Source organism: Melopsittacus undulatus, chromosome 2 (genome assembly GCF_012275295.1).
Source record: "Melopsittacus undulatus isolate bMelUnd1 chromosome 2, bMelUnd1.mat.Z, whole genome shotgun sequence".
Classification (NCBI taxonomy): Eukaryota; Metazoa; Chordata; class Aves; order Psittaciformes; family Psittaculidae; genus Melopsittacus; species Melopsittacus undulatus.
This window is the reverse complement of record NC_047528.1, coordinates 118,514,974-118,534,651: the sequence shown is the minus strand read 5'-3', so window position 1 is coordinate 118,534,651 and position 19,678 is coordinate 118,514,974. Positions and strand designations below refer to the sequence as shown.

Sequence of the window (19,678 nt, the reverse complement as noted above, 5' to 3'; positions counted from 1 at the left end):
TAGCAGAGAGAGCAGCACAGTATTCTGGGTTGTGCTGAAGAGATGAGGTTCATTTAGGGCTCTGTTATTAGGTTAGTAAAAGGCATTTGTCAAGGCATCATGATAGGAGCGTTCCCCTCCAGCCGGGTTTCAGTGTACAGCATACCAGCTCCACACGGCTCTGAACAGACTGCAAGGCAGGTAAGAGACATTGCTAGCTAAGCTTTATGGTAGGAACACAGTAAATGATCTCTCTGTTTACTCTGGTGTGTATTCATCTCTGTTCTTCATGTGCAAATTGCTCCTAACAAAAGGGATAACAGTTCTCCCCTTTGCTTACACAGCTTGAAATGCATGCTGCAAGCAAGCAACAGAGAAATGTAGGTTTCAGGTGTGGCAGAGCTGATAGCATGAAATATGTTATCTCAATTTAAACCTGTTAAAGAAAAAACCTAAGAAGGTAAAGATACTGTATAATTGCTCTTGTTCTGTTATCTTACTAATGCATTCCTGTGTCTTTCTCTAGGAAGGTCCGCATATTCACTACTGCCCAGCCTACCGAGAAGGCTTGTGTCGGAAGTACTGTCTCTTCAAATGGATGAGGTCCTGTTTCTGGAGAAGATGGCTTCTAGGAATACTACCTATTGGTTTTTTAATAGTTACAGTAACCGTATTAGTCCTGCACTATTCATTCTGTAAGAGTTATTCCCCAGTATGGTCTGGGTGGGATGGGTGGTTTTGCACTGTGTGAATGATTACTATGGCAAAGTTCTGCTTGAAACAGCTAAGCACATAATGCATGTATAAACTGCCCACTTTCCCTTCTCCTTAATGTCTTTGCTAAAGCAACCAAATGCACAATAATTAACAGATGGTAGTTGCATAAGAATAACAGAGGTGTGTGTTTTCTGTCTGAACTCTTCGTTTCTGCTTGTAAATACTGTTGTTGTTATAACTCTTGTCTTTACCAAGAACACATAGGAATTAAACATCTTCTAGGCCCTTTTTCCGCACAGAATGGGTAGGTAAATTGTGTGTGGTCCTACCCAGATCTCCACAGACAGCTGATAAAACTGTATCTCTTCAGGAGGAGATAGCTGCAGTACATGAAAGTTTAGCAATTGAAGCTTCCCAGTAGAAATGCCCGTCTGAACCTGTACCTCGTTCCTTTCCTTGGGACTGACTTAGCACTTTGGCTATTATTGGAAGTTTCTTTTAAGAGCTAATACCTACAGATGGCAAGGACAAATCCATCCTTCTTCCAGCCTCTTGTTCTGGAAGTTTTTCCATGTTGTTATTGGTTGTGTTAATCTTTTTATCCCTTATTTCCCCAGCTCCAGCATTCTCCTTTATTTATATTGGTGGGAGTGTAGAAATTCCTAATGTGACTTACACAAGTGACTTCAATGATCCAGAGTCACAGGAATTCCTCCTGCAAGCAGAAGCGATCCAAAATTCTGTAAGTTCCCACATAAATATAGCAATAACTTCCAAACCTTTTATATTGAATTAGACTGGGAATGAGGAGACTACTTCAGTTAGTCACATAGGGGTTTTAAAGCTAGAATGTGCCTTGATGATGTACAGGTTTAGGTATGTAGCTGGAGAGCTGGGGTTTTTCATACCTATACCCTAGGTGATAAAGCATAGGGGCGTTTCAAGCTTATGGACAAATAGTTCATCTGAAAGGAATTTGGAGTGTTTGTTTTGGTGTGGGTTTATTTGTGCTGTTGTGCTGGGTTTGTTTTTTAAGTATAGCTCCAATTCAGTGTCCAACTTGGTTTTGTTTTATCTTACTCCCTATAACATTTGCTTTCCTGCACTTCATATGCAGCTTTCTATTCATGAGATCAATACACTTTCTTGGGTCCATGTGAGCAACAATCTTAAACACAAAGCAGTTCTCTGTTAGCCTCTGCTTTTCAGAAGAGCTAATCTAGTGTCTCAAAGCTGCTTTGTGCAGAGCCAATACACTTTGCTCATGTCCAGATTATATGGTAGAAATTTAAAGACTGAAACAGTCTTTAATAAATATAAATAAATAATAAATATAAATACTTTAATAAATATAAATATAAAGGTATTCATAAAGGCTTCTTTTTGATGGCTAGTTTTCAAGAGCTGTCTCAATGGTCTGAAATGTTATGCGTCTCAAAAGGTTTTGATTCTGTTTTCAGTGCAAATGGATTCACATTTTGTGAGAAATATAGGTAGTGCTTGCAATATGAGGGATGAGGAAGAGGAAAGGAGGAAAAAGGTAAATACTTAATAGAATAGGAGATGGTATTGATGCTAAAATGTAATGCTTTATGTTTTCTTTCAATATTGCTTAACAGTTTGCAGAAACATATGAATCTTCCTTTTTGGGAAAGTATTACTTGAAGTCTGTAGTGGCTGCTTTCAGGTGGGTCCTGTTCCTGCATATGGTGTAAATTTGAGATACTCTTGCAATAGTTATATCTTTTTCCATGGATTTTAAATGAGTTATCTGGAAGAACACTGCAGATCTCTACAACAGAGAATGAAAAATGCAGACATGCACACTAAATAGTGTGAATTCTGTATTGCCCTGTAGAATTGGACAGAAAAATGAAGTCTGATTAATTGTTCCCTGGTTTATGGATTTCTTTGTAGGTTTTTTTTTACCTGCTTTTCATTTTGGAAATTCCAACAAGAATGATGTAAAATATATGTATGAGCATGAAACTATATTGTCATATGGTGCCACAGTCAAAGAATATTAAGGAAGAATGTGTGTAGCTGTAATGTGATCTTAAAAGCGTGTAATTATACATTAAGGATGGAAACATCCAATTCCATAAGAAACATTGCAAGGATTTGCTGTGAGGTGTAGTTATCCATCTCTGTGTGTAACAGTTGAAGCAACTTATTTCCAAAGTATCTCTCATGTATAGAAAATACAGTTGTTAAACAAGAGAGCTTTTGGCCACCTTGTTCAGCTGCAATTCATTGTGCCACAGTTCAACTGGCTGTGTTTTGAGTAAGCCAAAAAGGCAAAGCAGTGGAAAGCATGTCCAAGATACTAATTAGACTCTATTTATAATGCATTTCTTTTCCCCTGCAGTGAAGGAGAGTCTGGACTTCGAGCTTACTACTGGAATACATTCTGGGCACCACAGGATGTGGTTGCTTCTCTTCAGAACTTAACCCCAGTGGAAATAAAGAGAATCAGCTGTAAACAAGCAGCCCACACATTCAGTTCTTCTGGAGAGGAAGCTTTTGATCTTGTTACGATGGAGCTTTTTGGTAACAATGTACCTGTCATTTAGTACCTATTCTGTCTATTTTTCTTTCTCCTGTTTGTGTCTTTGGCTTGTGTGGCTGATAGCTATTAAATTTCAGTTTCAGATTCCACAGAATATGATGTGATGCTGAAATCAGGTAATAATGCTTCAATCCTGACTATCACTTTGGGGGAAAAAATCCTGTAACAGAAAAATGGCAGTTTCCCTGTTTTTCAGCCACTGATCTAGCTTCTTTTGTATAGCAGCATCCTTTGACCTGTATGCCAAGCCAGGTAACAACAGGACTCTAACTCTGATGAATCCCAAAAAGTCTTTCTATCAATGGAGGCTGCGAGTTCCTTCTAACTATGTGGTGAGACTGGTAGTTATCTCTTTGCATGGTGTCACTCCAGACAGCTGTGCATCACACCATTTATCAGCATATGATTTCCTTCTTCCTCTGCAGAACAAGATCATTACAAGGTATGACAGTACACAGAAAAGATATGTTATTGAGCTGTACAGAAACTCTGAAGCTGTAGTGATGTGAAATTGATATTAAAGGGGCTTCCAAAATGTAAGAGTCCAAGTGCAGCTTAATTAAAAATCTTGTATAGGGCAACAACAGAATCTTCTGTATTCTCCCTCCTCCCCACAGTGAATTAGGATAATAGGATATCTTGAGTTGAAAGGCACCCATAAGGATCAAGTCCAGTTCCCTAAACATCACAGGTGTACCTAAAACTAGACAATATGACTAAGACCATTGTCCAGATACTCCTTGAACTCTGACAGAGAAGTGACCACTTGCTTGGGAAGCCTGTTATGAATTACTGTGAGGTTTATTCTACGTTATGATTCATTTACAATAGGGTTTTTTTCATAATAACTCAAAAAGATACCTTTTTTTCCCAGTATTCTATTCCTTTTAGGAAATAATAGACTTGTTTCATAGCAGTCCAGTCATAGCCAAGTCTTTGGTCATAACAGGGGCATTGTGCCTATGGAAGACACCATCTTCAGAGTCCCTGTGTAGTCAGTCCATTTGCTTAAGTGAGATCAGATGATATTTAACCTTCAGTAGCCACATGGTTCCCATTTTCCAGAGTAAAATTTAATATATGGACATGTTATCCAGCCTGAATCTGTCTTCATTAACAAAATAAATAAGTTTTAGAAGCTGAGATTAGATGTTTTCAAGGGGTATATATTTTATAGAGGCTAGCTGAGCATGCGGGTTCAGTTAGGAGTGTCTGATTTAGTAGTACCTTAACTTACCTGAGAAGGTAACAGACTTATTTCTCTCCTTATGCAACAAGACACAAAAGCTTGTCATTGTTGGTGGACTATCAGAAGGACAGCTATGGAAGTGAACACAGGGTTTGCGTAAGGACTTAGTCTGGGACTGTAGCATAGCATGGAGAATCCCATTCCTGATGATGGGCTCCATCTGCTCTGCTGCTGATTATGGGACAGTTACTATGGCATATTATAAGCAGTGGCTCTGCTTTTTAGGAACCAGAAATGTAGAGTTGGCCATGTGCATGAAAGCACCTGAAAGCTAACAAAGCCAATACAGGTGTACAATGAAACATGTTTAGGGAGCATCAATGCAGTTATCTGTGAGACAGAAAGCTCAAGAATGTGCATTGGTATCTATCAAAGAACCAGAACAGAATCTGATAATTTAAATTATGTTAAAATCCTACTGGTACTTAAGAAAAGTTGTCTTTTTTTGGTTACTTTTGTTGCCAACCTACCTATGTGTGTTTTTGCATATGTCTATTAATTTTCTATTTAAGCTCCAAGCAGCTGGTGATATACTTTGGACAAATATGGTAGAACTAATAATATGATTTCCACCATCTATGACAGCCAGAAATTCCTGTTTTATAGCCGTTATTCTCTGATGTTGAGGCATAGGATCACATGGTGACTGAGTCTCACCAGTTGCTGTAAACTGGAACAACAGAGTTGTTCAGTGACAAATACTAGAGAGTGAGCTGAGATTGTGAGTTGTAGTGTAAAAGTAGACATCTCATGTGTACAACTCATATGTACTTGCCTTATTATTTGGCTTATGCTGTGACAAGAGGTACAGCTACAGTATAAGTCAGATTGTCAGCTGGGTAGCATGGCAAGATGCTCAGAGACTTCAATACACCAGTGCAGAGGGGACTCAAAGCATTCATTTTGTAAAGGATTTGACAGGTATTATGATAAGAAGTATTTAGTAATGTGTGTGAAAGAGGCAAATCATAGATCCATTGTGCAGTGCCTCACATGACATGGGAGCAGGGAATAGCCAGCTAAAGCCAAAAATGACTTTCTTCAGTTTTTTTAATGCTGTCACTCTGGATCTTGGTGGTGTCAAATAATAGGGTTGTGATGGAAATACTCTGCTATTGTGAGATCTAAACTTAATTACTTTCATTTGTTATGCATAGAGAAAGAAAAAACTTAAATGTTCATCCATGGAGACTAAGACTCAGTGCTGGGAAACCAGTGTCTTGTGTACTATCAATTGGGTGCAATGCTAACAGGGAAGTGGTAGCCAGGGGAATGCTTCTGACAGAACAGATGACCAGATGAGTGTTACTTCTGCCCCTTTCTCAGCAAAGCTGACTGCAATGTGGGAAATGTTTTCTTTTGGTTTTCTTTGGTTGGGGTTTTTGATGCAGTTTTGGGGATGTTTCAGATGGTGTGGCCCTGGAGCCTGGCCTCCTCCTATTGTACGTTTAACTTCGTCAAGTAATGTAATGTTGCTTACCTTTTCACTGGACCGAAGAGAAGAAAGCAGCATTTTAAAAGCTCACTTTCAAGCTGTTCCGAAAACCAGTAAGTAATTAATGGAAACAAGCATCTGATGTAAGCACGCTTATCCCTTCTGTTACCTCTAAAATCAACGATCAGTTGATATTGCCTGGGTGCATTTGGGGAAATGGATTGATGGCATGGAAGTCATGGAATTATCATTTTGATCTACTAAAAGAATGCCCAGACATCACTCTTAGCACATGGCAACACTGAGCAATGGCAGCAGAGCAGCCAGCCAGATAGGGTTACAGGTATTATATGTCTAGACAAAGCTAGCTATCCCCTGTGCCACAGCAGCACTTGCATCAGTTTTGGCAATCCATCCCCAGCTTAGGGATGTGTTTTTAATGAAAACGGATAATGAGAGCAAGTGTCTCTAATATGTCTTTGATCCTTTTCTGAAAGCCCTGTTCAGTGTATTTAACTGTATATGTATAGTGTACATATGCAGTTAAGAAAAGCATATTCAAGACCCAAGTAGTATATTCCAAGCCTAGGGAGTACTATGAAATTTGCAGGAGATCCTGGTGATTAGTGAAGTATTTTGAATAAAATGTTAAGTTATAGGATAAATATTTGGTTTTTTTTAAATTGTTAATTTAAATGGCTTAAATTTAAATAGTTAATTTACAGGATAAAAAACAATTGTTAATAATTGTTAATGTTACAAGAGATATAGGAGCTTTTAAAGGCAAAATTTAGCCACAGTTACTTAGTGAAGTCCAAGTGAAAGAGTTTGCCAATTAATAAGTGAACACGTTTTAACTTGTGGAACAAATTATAGGGGATAAACTTCTCCAAAGCTTACACATTTTGGCTTCTGTCTCTGCTTAGGCAAGTACTTATCCCATGCACATTGCAAGTTCAAGTTGTTTCACTGTTCTGAGGATGGGCATTCCAAAGGATGTGTAGCCTGGGATTTGCCAGAAGACTTGGCTGTTTTCAAAGTTGTCTTATTATCTGTTATATTCGTGTTTGCATTTACTCTGTTACCTAAAGGGAACTAAAGACTGGTGATGTAAGAGAGATCCTGATTGATATAAGATAAAACCTCAGAGACTTTGTTCAAATGCGGCATGAATTTTCAGACTGAGAACTGACACACACAGTGCTCTGGTTCATATGGAATAAATCAGAGGTTTCACTTTGGGCTGATTGCTATTTAATGCTTGAATAAGTCAACAAGAAAGGTCAGAAGTAAATTGGAAGGGGGAGATTTGTTGTGTCCACATTTCACTGCTGCTTCTACCTACCATGAAATAAAGGGGTTTTAGAAAAACACCAAAAAACCAAAGCTTTCAGTTGAAGTTGTTTTGTATTTATCCTTTACTGTATTTTGATCCAAAAATAGGAGAAATTCAGTATGATGGGGAAGTAAAGTTATGTGACTTTCTGTTAGTGCAGGCAAAATACACTACTAATACTGTAACACTGTCACAACTGATGCTTCTGTTTCTGTACAAAGAGGAGGTCCTAGCAAGTGAAGTATACTCTGTACTTGAGTACAGCTGAAATAACTGTGTTTCTTGCTGATGTATTTCTCTCTCAGTGTGTGGTGGTCATTATATTTCCTGGAATGGGACGCTGAGTTCCCCTTACTACCCAAGTTACTACCCACCAAATATTGACTGCAGCTGGATCATCAGAGTAAGTGCTCAGACACCTGCTAGTGATGACTTTGCTTTATGTGACATAACATTGGGAGAAATGTTTTTGTTGTGGGTGAAATGGAGGGGAAAGATACTAAGGTTACTCTACCTGACTTCTTAGGCACCCAGTCTGCAGAAACAGGACTTCTCTGGCTCATAAATTCAGCTCTGGCTTTCCAGAAAGCCCTTTGGCTGGACTTAGAAACTGCTCCTGTTTTCCACCAGCTTCCTGGTGTGTTGATCTGTTGCTCCATTGAGTGTTAACTGTTTTCTTTTGACTTTCCCTGACAAAGGATGCTTTTCATGTCTATGAGTTGGTACAAGTCTCTACCTTTCACCTGCTCAATGAAAACTGCAGTTTGTAGCATAAAACTCTCACCTATATGCAGGAAAGGGAAGAAAAAGGTTTTCCAAATCAAAGAGGTCATAGTTAATGCCATTGAACAACCAGCTGCCATAGATATCTTTAATCTCTTATTTAAGCTACTGGAGCACACAGCAGTACAAACACAGCACGAACCTCAAATACTGTGCTTTGTGCTGATTGCAGGAAGTCTTACATGCTTCTATCTGGCAGAGTCTGGACTAAGAATTTGGGTATGAAAGGATTTCTATACATGTTTAAAATAGTGAAGTATTTTGGTTGTTCAAAGGTGATGATTTGCATAATACAAATGCAGTATTTTTAATCTGATAATAAGCAAAACAAGATTTACCATCTTAGAAGCACAGGTCTTTTCATTTTCGGCTCTGTGTGTCAGGATATTCATCCTTTGATTTTTAGGCACCATTGCCTGGCTACAAGCTCTCCTTGAAGATCCTCATAATACAAATTCAAGAGAAGTCTCCAGGGTCCAGTAAATGTGATAAAGACTGGTTAGAAATTGATGGGGTTAGGTGAGTAAATACTCTATTTTCTGATGTATTAATTTGCACTTCAATGTTGAACAACATACTGTACTTGAGCAAAAGATGTCTTGCCACTTCCAGTGCAATAAGGTAAATGTCAATAAGAATTGGGTGCTTCCAGTGAATTTCAGCAGAAGAATGTTGTTAATCCTGCTCTAATACTGATGATTTGTCATTATGTTCATTTAAGCATCCTGCTTTTTCTACAGTGTTAGACACTCATTTCATTGATCCCCTTAAGAGCAATGACATAGAAAACTGGCGTTTTATGCAGTTGCAGTTGAATTGTGTATTCCTGGCAGTGGTCTTGATGTTGGGGAAGAGCTTGTGGCATCTGAGGTTTCATTTTCTATGCTACTTACTCTTCAGTGATCATATTCTTTTCTGTAAATAAGATGAATGACAATGTGTGTGCTTACAACAAAAAACCCCGTGCTTCCCAAAACCCCAAACAGCAAACACCGAACCTCAAATAACACAGTATCCAGAGTACAGTGAAACCAGCATCAGCACTTGGATTACACTGTATGATTCCATATTCTGTTACTGGATTTGTAGCCTTTTGATTTGCAAACCTAAAGGGGAAATCTGAGATCAACCACACTTTGAAGTGGTTTGAGTTTCTAAGGTAGACTCTGATATGGGTCATCTTGCTGTATTTGTTTCAGTCTATTAGTCCCAGAGAAGTTGTGGAGTGGAACACATTTGTAAGTAGGCTTCCTAATACTTCTGTTGTGATGTTTTAACACTAAAAGAGCTCATCTTTCTTATTTAAAGCTTTTGGCATTGGTACCCTTAGTTAAAAGGAGAGGTAATGGTCAGTTTGGTTAGAAATTGATTATTCTCTCTTTTGTCTTGCTAGATACTGTAAAGCTCTTCCTGAAAGCAACAGAAACAGAGAATATGGTTACTCTGTCGCAATCAACTTCCATTCTGACGAGCTAGTCACCCACAGAGGGTTTTACATTGAATACAAAGCCTTCAGTCACACAGACTGTAAGTGAATAAGCCTGTACTTCATTTTTTAAGGAGAAACCTTATCAGACCAACCACATAGAAATCAACCTGTGTTTTTTCCTTAACCTAAGTGCAAGAGATCGATGTTTAAGATGTTATGATGCAGCTAATTGAACAAATAAATGTACAATATTAGGTAAAAGATGCCTTTAGAAGTTAGTACTCATTTTCTAACTTTTCACACCACTTCTGTCAAATAGGAAGTAAAATTTCCCAATTTTTCTGGATCTAATTATTAATCATTTTTGCCATCATCTTAAAATAGCCAAGCTGCAACTTGAAAACAGGAGAGCAGAGAGCCTCTTAGCATGACTCTTGCCAAAAGGAGTTAAAAATGGCTAGTTCATCTTCATTTTAAACTCACAGTTCAGCATGCTTTGGGTGAGCTTCTAGGTTTAGACAAATGAAGCTTCCACTGAGGGGAAGTTTCCACTAGAAGGGAAATGTCTGTTAGCTTGACCTGGGCAGAAAAAGGAGTATTTTTGGTTATGTTTTCTTTCATAGTTCTTATTTTTAGACATGCCAAAAAAAAAAAAAAAAACAAAAAGAAAGTGGCAGAAGATATTTTTTGTATTTTGCAAAGAAACACCTTTGCATTGATGTCAGTTGTTAATTGAAGTGAATCTGAAAGGAATTCTTGGTGAAAGGCTGTTACATACTGAAACTAGATGTGTGAAGTGTTCGATAAAGCCTTTGTCCACATCAGACATGAAGCTGGAGTGTAGCAGCACAGAGGTGAATACTACAACGCTTTAATGTCAGGCAATTTGTATTGCTAGTACTATGGAGAATGCCTTGTTTTGGTTTCTAGCACTACTAACCTCCCCCCAAGCCCTTACATGATCCTATGTAAAACTCATTACCTTAACATACCGAAGAGGTGTTCACCATCAGTAGTAATTATATCTCTGATGAATCACTTAGAGTCAGGCAATGAATGTGAATTTCATTTGCTAAGTCTATTTAGGTGAGTATTGATTTATTTAATTCAAATTGCTTGATAAAAATCTCTGGCAGATTATGCCAAAATTAATGGGATTTCCTGTTTGTTTTCTTTCAGTTTAGGTTAAAAATGACACCTGGCTTTGTTTTTTAATGGCCATTTTAATGTCTCTCCAGGGTACAGTTCTGTGTTAATGCATTTAGCATTGGCTTGGAGACTGCTGAAATGATCTCTAAAGTATTGGCAGCTCTCTTTAAGATAACATGAAGGATGTGGTGAAATCTAAAAGCCTGCAGAAGAGGCTGAGTAATGTTTTTAAAGAGTGGGAGGACAGAAAAAACCAATGCAGGGGATTTTACACTGATCTTTACAAGTTAAGCTTCCAGAAAACAAACAAAGCACCAAGTAGTCAAAGTAAAGTATTGGTAAACAGTGAAATGGGTGTTTAAAACCAGCAGGAAGGTTTTAGTTCTCTGCTGTGACATGGTAAATAGAGCAGAAGTTGTATTTGGTACTGTTTTATGTGACAAACTTATCAGTAAGTAAAGGAAGCATTGTGAGACAAAACCATATAAAGCTGTTTCCAGAGCATGATTGCCAATGACTCCACCAAAATGGAAGGATATTGTTGTCATTCTGCCAGTGTCTGTCCTGTGTATATTTTGCTAGCTATTGAAGTGATAGATTAGAGGATATTCTTGTGAAATAGACACAGTCCCACATCATAGGAAGAGGGAAGTATGTGAGAGCAATGTATTGAAACAGCTCATCCTGACAAGCTGGAGAATGTATATGGAGACAATTATATCCCACTCAATAAAGACAAGAACTGAACTTAGGTGATCAAATACACATGTGGATTCCCTAAGTTGCTTTTTCAGCTGAAAAATACCTGTGGCTTACAGTAGCTCAAAAGCAGATTTGAAAGTCAGAGTTACACAACTGTCTGTGCTTTGTGTTCGGTTTTTTGTTGCTTGGGTTTGTTAGGGGGGGTTTAAGTGTCACACTTGATTTTCCCAGTCACCAGTGGGAAGGTTTCAGCTAGAATACTGGTTCTAGGCTGGATCTTGAACACCAAAGATAAGGAACAATAAAAGAGCAGCCAGAAAGATTGACTGGGAAGTAATCCATGGTCAGAGCAGCATAAGTGAAGTGATGCAGTAAGTGTCTCTGTCACTTGAGGCTACCAAAACCAAAGTAGACTAAGGTCTGGCAGAGATGGCACAGTAACATCAAGGTGACCTCTGGTAGGGAGCATAGCACATGGCTGCTAGCCAGCTATTGGGATTATAAAGCATTTATAGACCTTTCTTCTTCAGGTTGTAACCCAGAACGGTTGAACTGTGGTGATGGGAAGTGTAAGCACCAGTATAAGACTTGTAAAGGTGATGACAGCTGTGGGGATGACAGCGATGAAAACAACTGCTGTAAGTATACATTTTTAGGTATCTTCCAAAAGATATGGAAAGCAGAAGCAGGAGTATGCTTATTTTAATGGATTAATGTAGTATTTTATGTATTTTTCACAGCACAAAGTACAAGATTCATAGTAGTGGGGAAAAAAAAACCCAAGCAGAGCATAACTTGCTCTTTTGAAAGTCTATATAAGAAATTAATGAAGCTAATGGTGATTTTAGTTAGATGACCTAACTACAGCATGCTGTAGTTAGTGTTAGCAGAGCACTTTCTCTGAGCAACAGCCAGATCAGTACCAAATAATGTAAGGGAGAGAGACATCATAGCTTCGGGACATGTATGGTTTCTTCTACTGTAGACCCACAGCAGTTACAGACATTGCTGGTGGTACTATTGTCTCCCTAGTGGCTTGTTGCATTTTGCCTTTGTAGTTTTTGCCTTGACTTGAATCCTTGAATTAGCCAGGGGCATGTCCTTGGTTTTTGGAAAATGTAAATAAATCCCTTCCACTGCTCATGGGTCACTGTGAACAACTGACAAAGAGAATGATAGAAATGGAAACCTATTGCTGAGATCTGTCAGGATTCCCTCTGAATCCTGTGAAACTGTGATAATCCTTAGCCAAAAAACTTATTGGAAGCAGGTATAAAGCTCCTCCACAATTTTCTCAGGTTTTAGTTAATAATATAAAGGTTGACTTCTAGATGACATCTGCTGTGAAGATCTATGATCTGTGATGCCAGTAGGGCTGGTGAAGCGAGAACAAGCCTAGCTTGGTCAGTTTAGACTTCAGTAACATGAGTGAGAACAGCAGGAAGCTCCTCTTTTTCCTTATGAACAGTGGAGACCAAAGTTAGCATGATTGTTAATTAAAGTGGAACATTCCCCCTGTCCCTTCTCTATAGAGGGCCCAGTTTATACCAGTGCAGACTATGACTTCAAGCAAACGGGAATATGTAGCTTTGAACAACTTGTATTACATAGGTTGAAAATACAAGTTGATTTTAATCATTTGAAACAGTGCCTCCAATCATGACACTGTCTCCTCTAAATTATTTCAGCCTATGAAAGTTGCTCCCCTTATGCATACAAATGCCTCAATGGAAAATGCTTGCTGAAGCCAAACCCTGAGTGTGATGGGGAAAGAGACTGTGCAGATGGATCTGATGAAATGAACTGTGGTGTGGTAACATTTGTTTACAAATGAATGACTTTGGGAAAGTGAGTCAGGAATGTGTGCTGTGGTCAGGCATTGTTGGATTAAGACTTGATTAAATCAAATGTGAATTAAAGAAATCAATCTCCTGTTAACATCAGTATGAAAATGTCTGTCTTGAACTTTGTACTCTTTCCTTTTAAATCCACTGATCCAATCTGTCTATGATGACTTATTTCAAGCAATGCACTCTTCCATGGTGAGCTAGTAGGTCTTAGTGCTTGGGTTTGGCTGAATGAAATGCAGTCAAGGAGCTGTGTTCCTTGTACATACTATGTAAGGAGGGAGAAGATAGGAGGTTTTATTCAAACCAGATTTTGGAACAACCCAGCTTAGAACTGTGCTGAAATACCTTTTCGAGCTACTAATGTCTTCAAAAAGCTGTAAGGGAACATAGATAATAATGGGTTTATCAATGGCCTGCCTAATCAATGAGAATGTGCAAGCACATTTACCTTTTTACTGATTGCACAGCAACAAAGTACTTACTTTCAAACAGTTTTGAGGAGTATGGATAAAAGTTCCTGTATTAAGCATAATAAAGTGAAATGACGTTGTGGTTTATGTGATGATTTCATTAAATTATCTCTGTTAGCCTGTGGAAGACACCAGCTGAAGAAAACCAGAATTGTTGGAGGTGAAGATGCAAGATCTGGAAAGTGGCCTTGGCAAGCAAGTTTGCACATGGGAGCACATGGCCACGTGTGTGGTGCATCTCTTATTTCCAATAGGTGGCTCCTATCTGCTGCCCATTGCTTCCTGGATTCTGATTCTGTGAGGTATGAGTAAGTTACACTGTCATAGAGTTAGATTGAGGATGAACACTATAAGGCAGGGATTTTCTCAGTACAAGCTATGGTCTTTCCCCCAAGGAAAGAACTATTTATTGATAAGTGGAGTATTAAACTTGCCAGGGTTCTGTTTAGGTAATGTGAATTGAAAAGACTTCTCATTGTGGCAAGGAGTCAGCTTTTCTCACTTCCAAAGCATAGTGCATTGCAAGGAATTGGTCTTATAGATCCAGGAAAACAGTGTTTTCAAAATAGTAAGTAAAACATTAGTTAATATTTTAGGAAACAGACACTATAGTATATGTATGTTTCTACTCCATCAACTCCATCTGCTTTGGTTTTGTTGTGTTTCATTAAATACTTAAAGCCAATAAAAGGGAATGAACTGACACCACGTTACTTTGTAATGGGACATTCTAAAACCATTCTCTTTACAGATACTCCGTTCCTTCGGGATGGAGAGCATATATGGGCTTGCATACCATTACTGAAAAGAGCAATCGTGTAGCTATGAGATCAATCAAAAGGATTGTTGTCCACCCACAGTACGACCACTCTATCTCAGACTATGACATTGCCCTGTTGGAAATGGAGACTCCTGTGTTCTTCAGTGAGCTGGTACAGCCCATTTGTTTACCCAGCACCTCTAGAGTGTTTGTTTATGGAACTGTCTGCTATGTAACTGGCTGGGGAGCCATAAAAGAACATAGTATGTTCCTTTCCTGGATTTGCTTCTTGCAAGTTTGGCTTCGTGTTAAATTCTAGCAATGAAATACTTAAAGTTGTAACAAAAATACTGTTGGTTTTCTTAGTAGGTCTATAAAAAGCTAGAAAATGTCCCTTTAGCTCCAGTCTGTCAGTTCTAAGTGTTTGCTTGGGTGGATGGTGATAGGTGACTATTGTAAGTACTCAGGTGTCACAGACCATTGAAAACCAAATGACCATAGGTCTACAAAAATGTGCTTGTTTTGATGCTTATGGCTCATTTTATCTAGTGAATAGCTCATAAGTAACCCTACAGGTAAAGAAAACAGTTATTTGCAATTAATCTAGAGAAAGAAATTGCCTCTGAGACTGTGTTGGATGATATGAAGCTATGAACAGCAGTAATTGCAGTATTGTGTGAGATCTTTTTGTTCTGTCTTAACCAAAGGCAATTTAATGTATGCCCCATGAAGAGTTTTGCCTTTGTGCAGCCTGGAGCAGCATGCTGCAGTGGGGAGGCAGGAAAGAAGCAAGCAGTTGGAGAGAGGAGGTGATGGATCCCACAGGATCTTGGCCCTGTTTCAGCATTTAACAGGAGCCAGCTTTGGAATCTGGGCTTAGCTTCTCAGAATTGCAGTGGTCTCCACAATTGTGCAGAGATCTAGGTCCTTGTGTTTGATCAGAAGCCATTTGCTATGGTAATTCTGGCTTTCTTAATATGTCTTTTTAAAAGAATAATATTGAATCTAGATAATAAAGTAATAGCTTACTGAAATAGAAATGGTTTTACAATTGATGCCTCCTTACAATTGCTTTTTCGCAAATGTAATACTTAAAATGCAACTTAATGGCATGTGAAAAAAAAACCACATATTTTTCTGTCTTACCTGTTTCATTCCCAACCCATCCTCAGAGCTGAAAGAACAAACAAACCAAAGCCCAGCGCTTCCTCTGATCATTCAGGTATTGAAAGGTTATGTTCACTGTTGGCCAAAACAGTACTGAGGATATTGAATTAACAATGACACCTTACACCAAGACTGTAATACAGAATTAAGCTCTTTAAATCACTTGTAAGTTATAAATTTCATGGTTTAAAATGATTTATTGTTCCCATCTCAGCTTCATTCCTCAGCTCCTTCCATAGAAGTGAGAGGATAGACAGGAATGTAGAAATGTCATTTAGTAGTTTGACAATGTTTGGAAAACAACCATAGTGTAAATAACAACAGAAAGCTTTGGGCATAGTTTAAAATGGCATTCAAAATCAGTCACACTGTGTGTAGTGTTCTAATTTGCATGGCTTTTTGCTGCTTTCTGGCAGAACAAGCTCATAAGGATAAGGACTAAGGAAAAGGAAAGGTGGTGGATGGAGAACATCTGTCTAGAGGGTCGTGTAGACAACAGCTTTCAAATGCTGAGGGCAGGCAGCAATTGAAGTGTGGGGGGGAATTGCTCTTCTGTCATCAGATTTTGAGGTTGGAGTTACTCTCTTTAGTTTGAGGTGATATCTCTGTTAGAAATCTCTATCTCCATAACCTCTGCAATACTATTGTTATTTTTAATAGGTCATCTTGCCAAAACACTGCAAGAAGCTCGGGTGAGGATAATCAACAGAAGTGTTTGCAACAGGCTGTATGATAACCCTATCACATCACGTATGCTGTGTGCTGGAAATCTGAACGGTGGTGTTGATGCATGTCAGGTAATCCGGAACTTGTAGAAAACCCACAAAAGAATATTTGCTTGCATTGGAAAACTGTTCAAAGCTGTGGGTTGTTCACAGTTTGTTGTTTGGGGGGTTTATTCATTAGTAGTAATGAAGTGATATGTCTTGAGTGTGTGTTGTTAACATGGTAGTTGAAAGGTATCCAAAATAAGGAAGGAAATTCGACATAAATATCAAATACCTTTCATCTTTAGAGGATGTAATAATTACAGTGAGAGATAAAACATTTACTCTTCAGACTCTGTTTTCTCATTACTCTAGGATGTTCTTTGGTTTTGGCTCCTGTTTAGGATCCTCCCTCTCTCCACCAGCATACAGCCCCTTCAGTCCTTCAGAACTAGCTGTGTAACTGGCCAGACTACATAGCCTCCTGTCTCAAGTCAGTTAGAGATCAGCCTCCTGGATTATCAGAATTGGCAGTACGACAGCAGCCTGAGGGAGGGCAAGAACTGTTGTGGCTCTTTACTTAATTCTTGATAATTTTGTTTGGTTTGGCAATGAAGGTTTTCTGTTGTTACTGTTCTTCATGGTACATGGCTTTATTCTGAGCCCTTCCACATTGTAGCTCCAAGTAAGCAAACCACAGCAACACCCCAGGGTCAACTTGGAGGCTGTGAGCTGCCTTGTATGCATCAGAAACAGCTGCAGAGATGAGCTGTGTTCATCAGTGCTCAGAGTTCCATGGGGTGGTGTGTTTACAGAAAGCATACAAGGTGAACTCAAAACAGCACAAAGCAGTTGTGAGCCCAAATGCAGTTGGGTCCACTGAACTGAATGGTCATTTTTGCTTTTCTACATAGCTCTACAGGGCTGTGTGCTCCCTTTGAGAAGCCAGTTTTTATTTGCACATTCCTTGGTCTTTATTCCTTCCTCTTATCTATGCATGTGAACACAGTCTTGATTATGAAACTGCAGAGAATACTTGATTGTACCTGGTTTTGTTTTCATTTGATTGGGGGTGTGTATTATCTTTCTGTTCCTATTTAACGCACAATATAAGAGTTCTGCCTTCAACCTGTGAACAGTTTATGGTCAAACAGTAGCAGAATTCCTGCTTTCCATCCCTGTTGTCTTCTCTCCCCATTCAACCTGTCATCAGGCACCTTATGAATCCTGTAATGAGACATTTAGCAATGAGTATTTGTAAGAACTACTTCTTGCCATTGTTTTATACCCATTAGTGTGCTACTTCCATAAGTTAAAACAAAGGAATTTGACATCTACCTGGGTATACCTTATCCAGAAATAAGATTCTAATATTAATTTTGATTTGAGAAAGAGGGGCAGGAATTTACTGTGTTAGAATAACTTAACCTTTGCTACGGTTCTCTGTGTGTGTATGTGTGCATGCATTAATGGCTGAACTCCCTTCATTTCAGGGAGATTCTGGAGGTCCCTTGGCCTGCACAGGAAAGGGGAATAGATGGTACCTTGCAGGTATTGTGAGCTGGGGTGAAGGATGTGCTCGACGCAATCGTCCTGGTGTATACACTAAGGTGACAGCGCTTTATGATTGGATTCGTCAGAATACAAACTGATGTGCCAAGGCAAAAATGCAGGTCATCTCCTATAGGAAAGCTGCTTCCTAAAGTGGTCTGTCACACTCTGATGATAGAACATGAAATGCCACTGACTGTTTCTTCAGGAAAGAATGCGCACTTTCTTAATGAAGAAACTATAACTTGTTGGTTATCTTGTTGTTCACCTAGCAGTAACTGCTCAGATTCAGAGCAACTTCTGATTCCTCATGGATTCTTGTTTTTTATCCCCAGCAGCAGAAACAGCACTATGGTAAAACCAACATAAAATGTATTAGAACCTCTTACAAAATACAGCCAAATCCCTTTTATGAATCTTCTCCCCTTTCTCCACCTCCCTTGCTGTCTATATAGCCATATGTTTCCACATACACATATGTAGATATTCATGGCCACATCCCATATATACTCAACTCATATATTACCTTAGTGGTGTAACAGGATTCTAAGCTTAAAATATTATTTCATATATCTTGAAAATACAAATACTGTAATCAGTATAGTGTGCAAAGCTGAGATTGATTCATTCTCTGGTTATGCTACCATTGCATGACTCTGCTTTCTGGGCTGTAACTCTTGTGCTTTCTCCACTGTTTTCCTAAAAACACCAAATATGTATCATAAATGTTAGGATGTAAGACATTTTCATTCAAGAACTGGAAGAGCATCATTTAGGTTCTTTGTGATGTTTAAATAAGAGGAGAAAAGTGGTTAGTTTTAATTAATGAAACAAAAGGAAACTTCAGTTCTTTTTGACATTACCTTTACATTTCAAACATAGTTGTGTAGGATCTAATGTTTGTAGTACGTTGCAAGTGTGTCTCTGCAGCTTTGTCTCCTGCATGCTTTGTGAATGTGTTTGGCATGCTTCTGATGTGTTCACACTGATTCTCCTGATGTCCTTGGTCTGCAGGAAGCCAAATTTCAGTGCTATGTCTTTCGTTTTATATCTCTTCCTGAGCTGTGCTCACATGGTCACACTACATTGAAAGGGACATAAAAGGAAAAGGGATTTATGCGTCCCTATGCATCCTTGGAATCAAAGATAGTGGAAGAGGAAATGACAGCCGCACTCTTTAACCCGAGCTGTAAATCTACCTATCAAAGCTATCATAACCTCCTGAGTAGTAGATCAGCCCAAATCAAGATTATTTAAGGTTACCAAAGCTGTTCATGGGACTTAGGAATGCTGGTACTGAGTTTAATGGAAGTTCTGTCCTGATGTTCTTTAAATTGTGCTCAATATTTGGAAGTGTTGAGTGTTCTCCTTTAACAGATTAAGAAACAGAGAGTTTGGCAATTTCAGTACCAATCACTTGGTGTCCACACAGCACACTTCTACTGTACATAAATGTGTGATCCTTGTTTAGTTTCAGACCCACCACAGCATCATGTGGGGAAAACACTGCAATGAGCTAGCACTGTAATGTGCATGCTGTGAGATTTCCACATCTAACACTGATACTGCTTTTCCTTCTCTCCTTGCCCTAGTGTTGGGCATTTCCACTCCCTGCCCACCATTGCTGTGTCAAACTTGCTCTGTAAACTATACTCAAAGCCTATATCTTAGGGGGTTTAGTATCTCTAATGACTAGCCAGCCATTCATCTCTTTTTAATAAACACAATGTAAAAATGCAAGTGGCTTTGATTTATGTTTGATTGTGCCTATGAAACTCTAGCCCCCAGGTGAAATCAGAACTACATTTCATTCTTGGAGGTTCCT

General features: G+C 38.8%; 1 protein-coding gene across 1 annotated transcript; it reads left to right on the top strand.

Annotated features, from left to right (window-relative positions):
* Window positions 1-99: 99 nt before the first annotated feature.
* Window positions 100-17,954, top strand: LOC101876606 (suppressor of tumorigenicity 14 protein-like). The gene is made up of 17 exons (XM_034074518.1): window positions 100-180; window positions 506-674; window positions 1,320-1,438; window positions 2,316-2,383; window positions 3,065-3,246; window positions 3,343-3,381; window positions 3,488-3,707; window positions 5,923-6,062; window positions 7,591-7,688; window positions 8,475-8,587; window positions 9,462-9,595; window positions 11,879-11,986; window positions 13,037-13,156; window positions 13,787-13,970; window positions 14,420-14,691; window positions 16,256-16,392; window positions 17,796-17,954. The coding sequence occupies exons 1-17, from the start codon at window positions 100-102 to the stop codon at window positions 17,952-17,954; spliced, it is 2,343 nt and encodes a 780-aa protein (XP_033930409.1).
* The last annotated feature ends 1,724 nt before the right edge of the window (window positions 17,955-19,678 follow it).